Consider the following 8,548-nt stretch of genomic DNA (forward strand, 5'->3'; position numbering starts at 1 on the left):
TTAGATCTTTAGCTGGGAAAACATTTTTAATTAATGATTTAGTCACTGAGCACAGCCTTGATTTTATGTTTTTAACTGAAACTTGGTTGGACCAAAGTAACAGTGGAGCTGTTCTCATCGAGACGACCCCTCCTAACTACAGTTTTATCAGTGAGGCCAGGGTGAGCAGGAGAGGAGCCTCAGCCTCAGCCTCAGAGTCTCAGCCTCAGATACTCAACTAATCAAAGTGATGTCATGACAAAAATGAATGACCAACAGAACATTTTTCTCCTTCATTTCTGTCAAACAATGCTATATGTAACGTGTCTCGCGGTTAGTATCATGGTTGCTAGGCAACCTGAACAGCGCGACGATGCGTATACTGTCCCATTTCACAAGCCTCTCACTTCCGCACTTCTCGTACTTATAGTACGCACCATACGTAGTACGTGTAGTGCGCGTACTTCAAGCGTGCAGTCTCTTAATTGGGACACAGCCTTACTCTGTCTGTTGTTTTGATCTCCATCTTGCTCTGTGCGTCATTTGTTTAGAGCCTGCAGTGTTTGTATCCATGAGTATCTGCCAGTTAAGTTGAATTAAGTTATTTTTAATTTCCAGCAATGAAGCTGTTGTTCAGTCCAGCCTGATAATGTTACATTTGAGTCCTGACCTAACTGCCAGCCACACACAACACTTCATGACATTTAAAGCTTCCTTTCTATGTAACCTCAATATATATCGGATGATGATATAAAAACGTCTAACGTTTCATTTTACGCTATCGTTTATTTCGTGGTGTCGCAAAATAAACTCTTTGCGGCAATATTTTTTTTAATCGTTTTCATGGTCACTGTAGTGGCTATATTAATTTCTTAAAGTTCTCTCTTTCTCTTACATTTAATATAACCACATTACAGACGGACAAGCACCTGTTTTTATGCGTTGTGGTTAGCAACAATGACGGTAACACCATTGCGTGTCCTTGTTTATTTTCCACACAAACCTTTCACAATAAAGCTCAAGATCCTGTTGAGACTTTTCAAAATAAACTGAATCACGTGAAAGAGCAGATTGGATGAGAATTAAAAAAGAGCCGCCAGGTGCTAAAAAATAAACCTTAGACTCAAACGCTAGAACAGGCTTTTCCCCGCAGAACGCTGTGCAATAAATACTCACAAAAAAGAAAAAAACGTTATAAAACTTTTGTCTAAAAATGTATCGTTTCATGCATTGGTTAAAACACTCTGCTCCAGCTACATGACGCGCAGCTGGAAACACTTCCCGCAAGACGAGCTGCACGAGCTGCACAGAATTTACAGAAAATGTTACATTTTTGTGATTTATATCGTTATCGGGACGATAGAATTCTTATATCGGGATATGAGATTTGGTCATATCGCACAGCCCTACTTCATGACATTTAAAGCTTCCTTTCTATGTAACCTCAATATTCCCATCAGTTTCCCCCTAAATATTTTATTATACAAGTTGTACTGATGAAAATACACAACAGATCATATTTTTTCTTTCTTTTGTTTTGCTTTGAGAACGAGCTGGCTATTCACAGTGAAAATCTTGTCCAACAGGTACAGCTGGGTCTGCCAGCATTTGGGTTGTACGTGAAGGAGAGGATCTTTCACTTTATAATCTTTTCACTGTGTCTGGAAACACAAAGTTCTTCTGCAAGGAAAAATGTGAGCGAGCAGAAAACATCCTCATTAAAACAGATGAAACCACAGCTCAGAGCGGCAGATACAGCATTAAATACAAAGATGCAGCTTCAGGAAGAGGAAGCCTGACTTTTACCATCACAAATATGAGAAAGTCTGACTCAGGAATGTACCGGTTTGGTTTGGGTAAATCTTCAGCTCCAGATTCATACTCAGACTTTGAGGTCAGAGTTTCAAATGGTGAGTTTCTACTAAAAGTTACTAAAGTCAAAATTGGGAAACCAATCACCTACTCTCATACCTCCATAAACTCTCAGGCCAAATACAGTCCTATTTAAACTCAGTCACTTTATGTATTTATTATATAATTCATGGATGTTCATCTATTTAACAGAAATTGCTAAAAACTCTAGAGTCTCCCGTGCACAGAGTGAGGGAGAAGAAATCTCATTTCCATGTGCCACTGCTGTCCAGGCACAGAGGAAGTTCCTTTGTAAGAATCCGTGTGAGAAAGAAGGAAATATCTTCATTGACACAACTAATGACAAAGTTCAGAATGGCAGGTACAGCATTGAATACACAAAAGGATCTGGGTTTGAACTTCTAGCAACCATCAGACATCTGACCAAGTCTGACACGGGACAGTACAGGTGTGGTTACGGGGACCCTTTATCTCCTGATTCATATGACACTGAAATTATTTTGGTTGTAGATGGTAAGTTTCTTTTCATAATAATAACAATTCTTGATATGTTCATCCTACAGCTTGTTGTTAAAATCTTGCAAATTAGGGATTAGATTAAAGTTCATAGTAAAAGATGCCAGTCTTTCTACAATTCTCTCTGTTTTGTCCTTTTTCTGCCCGTTCTTTCCAGCACTGTAGCAATCAGAATTATTGTTTGAAGACCAGGAAAAATGCCCAACAGATTTATTTTACCAAGTGGACCATCCTGGCTTTTGATATACTGGTAGATGGTCAGGTGGCCAGGAGAGGAAAGAGGTGCAGTGCTTTCCCTGCACCTGTAAATTGTTATTATAATTTTTTAATTATGATTAAAATAATCCCACTATTGTCCTCTCTCACCTATTCACAGACATTTGGGACATTATTGGACACAATATTGATTGTAATTGGGTCTTTTTCAGTTACGTTGTTAAATATATATGCCCCCCCTGGAAGCGATATTTATTTCTTTAAGAAAATTATAGACTTGATGGTTACAGAGACAGTAGGTTTTCTAATTGGTGGAGGAGATTTAAATATACATCTATAACCAAAGCTAGATATTTCCAATAGAAAAGCACAGAATACCAAAACATTAATTAAGAATATAAATACATTGATGAAGGAGGTGGGACTAATTGATATATGGAGAAACTTGCATTATACCTATTTTTCCTCACCGCACTTGTTATACACAAGAATAAATTATTTTATTACCTTTGGGGAAAATAAAGATAGAATAAACACTTGTGAAATTGGAGCAATAGACTTAAGCGACCATGCACCAGTATACCTGTCCGTTGATTTAAACCTGCAACCAAAACTCAATAATTGGAAATTAAATTCAAGCTTACTGAATGATCCACACTTCAAAGAACAAATTAAGAAAGAGATTCACTTCTATATGGAAACAAATGATAATGGTGAGGTGTCTCCTCCTATTCTGTGGGATACTTTAAAAGCTGTCCTGAGAGGGAAAATTATAGCAATATCTGCTTATAAAAAAAAGATGAGAAATAAAAAATTAGAAGAGCTGCAAAATAAGTTAGAAGAATTAGAGAAAAGGCATAAAAGAAAAACAACACAGGATATACTGGAGGAAATCATCAAAACAAGAAATGAAATAAATGATTTGACTACATATGAAATTAAATTTTTTTTTATGTTTCTTAAACAAAGGTATTACGAGGGAGGATCTAAAGCAATGAATGTTTTAGCCTGGAAACTAAAAAAGAAAATAGCAGATAATACAGTTCACAAAATTAAACATCCAGTGACAAAATTAATAAAAAATAAACTAGGAGAAGTTCAGAGTGCATTTGAAACATTTTATAAGACTCTTTATGCTAATAAGACAGAGAGTAGTATAGTTGAAATGAACAGTTTTTTAGACTCTCTCGATTTACCAGTACTGAATGAAGAACAGAATAAAACTTCGATTGAAGATATAACAGAAAAGGAACTAAGAATAGCAATAAGGAGCTAAAAGAAGAATTAATACCAGTGATGCTTCTCACACTGAATTGGGTCTTAAAGAAGGCTCAAGTACCTTCTAGCTGGAAAGAAGCAATTATCTCTGCTATCCCAAAAGAAAAGATAAATTAGAATGTGCATCATATAGACCAATATCTGTTCTTAATCCAGATTATAAGATGTTTACATTTATCATGGCTAGACGATTACAAAAGTTCTTATCTAGTCTAATTCATAATGATCAAACAGGTTTTATTCGAGAGCGCCAAATACAAGATAGAGGACGGCGGACACTACGAATTATTAACCATATTCGACAGAATAAAGTAGAAGCAATGGTAATCAGTATCGATTCAGCATTCGATTCAGTTAATTGGAACTTTCTTTATGGAGTCTTGCGTAGATTTGGCTTGCATGAAATAATAATTAAGACAATACAGGCACTTTATGATAACCCTATGGCAAGGATTAAAATTAATGGCTACCTATCAAATAGTATTAAGCTGCAAAGAGGAACAAGGCAGGGCTGTGCGTGCTCACCATTATTATTCACGTTATATCTGGAACCATTGGTTCACTATATAAGGCAAAACAAAGAAGTAGAAGATATTAATATCCATGAGAAGGAGCATAAATTAGCCTGCTATGCAGATGATGTTTTAATATTTTTGGGTCAACCATCAAACTCTCTACCTAAATTAATGCAGTTATTTGAATACTTTGGTCGACTATCGGGATATAAAGTTAATATGAGTAAAACACAATTGCTTAAGTACAACTATATTCCATCAGAAGAAATTAAAAATAAGTACCAATTAGCATTAAAAAACGCAGGCCATTTTTTGATTTTGACGGTGTTAACTACTAGAAGACTAGAGGAAATATTAGTTATATTAATGGAAACAAAAACACACTCCTTACATGCCTTTTGTATTTTTTTTTTCTGTTTTGCTTCATTTTCTATTTTTCTTTCCTTTTTTTTCTTTTTTCTTTTTTTCTTCTTTCATTCCTTTTGTATGGATATTTTAGTTGTTTAAATACAGAAAAAAGAAAAATGCATGTAGTGACAAATTGTTGAAGTTGATGGTATTGTACAGTGATAACTAAATGTCAATTTAAAAAAAAGTAATTGGGTCTTTTTCAGTTTAAACCTTTTGCAAACATGTATGAGATTTTTGACGGGTTCCAGTCTCACTTTAAAGAACAGTATTATGCTGTATTCTGTCTTGTTCTCTATGAAACATGTTTAAATGGAATCTTAGAAATTGAATTCAGATCTATGAAAGTGAATATAAATAAGTCTGCTTTCTGATTTTTCTATAATGGGCTCTGTGTTACAGTGGTGACTTACACTTCTACTCAGGTCTGCGCCTTCAAAGGATCAACAGCAGAAATACACTCCAAATTCAGATACCTATCGACTATAAATGACATAAAGACAAGAATCCAGAAAATGTTCTGGTTTACTACAGTCAAAGATAATGAGCCTGTGGACCTGAAAACAGATCCAGAGTATTCAGGTCGAGTTCAGTATCAGTGTGAAAACAACGACTGCACTCTGAGAATCTCAGACCTGAGAGAGAGCGACTCAGCTGAGCACAAGTTCATGCTCATAACAAACGATCCAGGAGGGAAATATACTGGATCACCTGGAGTCACTTTGACTGTTACAGGTAAAACAATATTTGACTGGAATTCACTTTAAACATTTCCATGTGTATCTGTGCAGATGTTGAGATATTTCTGATATAATGTCATTGTTTTTTTTACTCCCAGATCCACAGCTCCAGGTACATGTGAGGAGATCAACAGTAAACTCTTATTCTAACTGGACAGAGCTGACATGTCACAACAACTGTCAGCTACCTGATCAATCTTCCTACATCTGGTACAGGAATGGACACAAACTTTCATCAGAAAAACAATATTTACAGCTGAACACATTTGATACTGTAGACAGTCTTTACTGTGCTGTGAAAGGATATGAGCCATTCCCTTCTCCAACAGTGTGTGAGTTCACTACTTTTTGTTTCATTAAGGAATTATATTGAATTTTTCTTTATTTACGGGAATGTGTTTGTATGCTACTTTAGTCAAAATCCTTTCTTTTAGGGGGTTTACAATGTTTTCTTTTTAGAATATAAATTTTTTAAATTTGTTTTTTTATGACCATGTCGTCATTCTTATGTTTCCTCCTCCAGATGCTCCAAAGCTTCCCTCTGTGTCAGTGAGTCCCTCTGCTGAGATAGTGGAGGGCAGTTCAGTCACTCTGACCTGTAGCAGTGATGCTAACCCAGCAGCTAGTTACACCTGGTACAAGGAGGATGTCATCAACCCTCTCAGTTACCAAAACCAACATGTTTTCAGCTCCATCCTGCTCTCTGACTCTGGAAAGTATTACTGTACAGCTGATAATGACCTGGGACAAAAGAGATCTGAAAGCAGAATTATTGATGTGAAATGTGAGTAAAATACATTTATAAGCTTTAAATTCTTTGATCTCGATTAACAGTTAACATCAACTTTAGAGATAAGACTTAATTCATCATCATGAAGAGTGAAAACAGATTTACTGCACAATCATGTCTGTTTATTACAACATATAAGAAGTTTGACAAAGAAATAGGAAGATTTCTAACATATTATTATTTTATAATTTTTGTTGTGAGAAGCCTGCAAAGACTTGAGTATATTTATAACCAACCATGTTGTCATTCTTATGTTTCCTCCTCCAGATGCTCCTAAGCTTCCCTCTGTGTCAGTGAGTCCCTCTGCTGAGATAGTGGAGGGCAGTTCAGTCACTCTGACCTGTAGCAGTGATGCTAACCCAGCAGCTAATTACACCTGGTACAAGGAGGATGTCATCAACCCTCTCAGTTACCAAAACCAACATGTTTTCAGCTCCATCCTGCTCTCTGACTCTGGAAAGTATTACTGTACAGCTGATAATGACCTGGGACAAAAGAGATCTGAAAGCAGAATTATTGATGTGAAATGTGAGTAAAATACATTTATAAGCTTTAAATTCTTTGATCTCGATTAAACAGTTAACATCAACTTTAGAGATAAGACTTAATTCATCATCATGAAGAGTGAAAACAGATTTACTGCACAATCATGTCTGTTTATCACAATATAAGAAGTTTGACAAGGAAATAAGAAGGTTTCTGAATATTACCTTTTATAATTTTTGTAGCGTTGTGACAAGCTTGCAAAGACTTGAGTATATTTATAACCAACCATGTTGTCATTGTCCTTATTTCTCCTCCAGATGCTCCAAAGCTTCCCTCTGTGTCAGTGAGTCCCTCTGCTGAGATAGTGGAGGGCAGTTCAGTCACTCTGACCTGTAGCAGTGATGCTAACCCAGCAGCTAACTACACCTGGTACAAGGAGGATGAAAATTTACCAAAAGCATTTGGACAGAACTTCACCGTCACCAAGTTCAGACCTGAACACAGTGGGCGTTATTACTGTGAAGCCCAGAACAAGCTGGGACGTCATAACTCCACCTTACAGCAGACCATTGTGCCAGGTAATCATTTATATTTACATACTGGATACACTCAGAAAGGAGTGCAGTCAAAAAGTCAGGCACAATCTACATTCATGCACTATGTCTAATTATTGGATGGCACTAGAATTTATAATAACAGATCACTGTCAAAATACCTCAGCACAGATAGAACTGTATTGCTACCTAAATGCACACATGTACAAGTATTTATTTTGCCAAAATGTTTCCCCTTCAGTGTTGTATGGACTCATAGTGTTGCTACAGATAATTAAACCAGAGCTGATTTTTAAAAACTTTGCTCTTTTGAATCTACACTAATCCATCATCATCTTTAAAAGCATATGTTTGTATGGTGCCTGTCCTGTGAGGGCCAAATATCTCAAAATAATCATTAATGAGTTCAGAAAACCAGGCCTGCAACTTGATTTACAAAGATAATTTAAATATATTAAAAAGAAAATACCAGCTGCACCTGTAACTGTTCAACTTGCCTGTGTGGTTAAACAGAATATGGCAGGAGTCCCACTGTCTGCTGTCAAGGCTTTCCTTATTCATGTGCTAAAGAGTCCTAAGAATCAACATTGTAACTTATCTATCACGATGACAAGAACCATGTTTATTGCTAATGCTAGTCCTGTTTCCATGCAAAAAGCAGATTGTAACTGATCTCAGAATACTGAAAGCAGAGCCAGTGACATTTTAACCTCCTGTTAAAAACCAGGGATTTATCCATAATGCCCATGTGCACCCAGCCAGATAAAGCTGCAGGCCACTCAGCTTGAAGTGATTTTTAATCGAATGCAGACGAGGCTATGAAATTAAGATGTGCTACAGTTTTCAGTGGAATAAGGGGCGCGCCCAGTTAACCCTGTTTTCAGAGACAATAGCCAACTGCTGCCACTGTAAAGAATGAATGTTTATTGTAGGCTTTTTACTTTACAGTATAAAGTGCATTTAGACAACTGAAATGAGACCTCTAAAAGTTGATTCTGTTCATCTGGACGCAGCGTTTTGTGGGAGAAATGTTTCGTCACTCATCCAGGTGACTTCTTCAGTCTCAGCTGACTGCAGGTTTCCCCAACCTTATAAACAGTACATTTGCATAATGACTGAAACCAGCCCACTGAAGGAACAATGGGCTGGGAGGTCAGTTCCTTAATCATAATTATGCAAATTCTCATGACCATT

General features: G+C 36.6%; 1 protein-coding gene across 1 annotated transcript; it reads left to right on the forward strand.

Annotated features, from left to right (window-relative positions):
- Nucleotides 1-1,332: 1,332 nt before the first annotated feature.
- Nucleotides 1,333-7,638, forward strand: LOC121813538 (B-cell receptor CD22-like). The gene is made up of 7 exons (XM_042217368.1): nt 1,333-1,889; nt 2,044-2,364; nt 5,187-5,519; nt 5,623-5,856; nt 6,048-6,308; nt 6,582-6,842; nt 7,118-7,638. Exons 1-7 carry the CDS (start codon nt 1,796-1,798, stop codon nt 7,465-7,467), a joined length of 1,854 nt encoding a protein of 617 aa, XP_042073302.1. The 5' UTR covers nt 1,333-1,795; the 3' UTR covers nt 7,468-7,638.
- Nucleotides 7,639-8,548: the final 910 nt, after the last annotated feature.

This window comes from Haplochromis burtoni, unplaced genomic scaffold (assembly GCF_018398535.1).
Source record: "Haplochromis burtoni strain Fernald_Lab_line unplaced genomic scaffold, NCSU_Asbu1 Contig_1875, whole genome shotgun sequence".
Lineage (NCBI taxonomy): Eukaryota > Metazoa > Chordata > Actinopteri > Cichliformes > Cichlidae > Haplochromis > Haplochromis burtoni.

Coding starts and splice junctions, on each gene's coding strand:
- LOC121813538 (XM_042217368.1), top strand. CDS start 1,796: ATGAGAAAGTCTGACTCAGGAATGTACCGGTTTGGTTTGGGTAAATCT. Junction 2,365..5,186: donor AATTATTTTGGTTGTAGATG/GTAAGTTTCTTT, acceptor TCTGTGTTACAG/TGGTGACTTACACTTCTACT. Junction 5,520..5,622: donor AGTCACTTTGACTGTTACAG/GTAAAACAATAT, acceptor TTTTACTCCCAG/ATCCACAGCTCCAGGTACAT.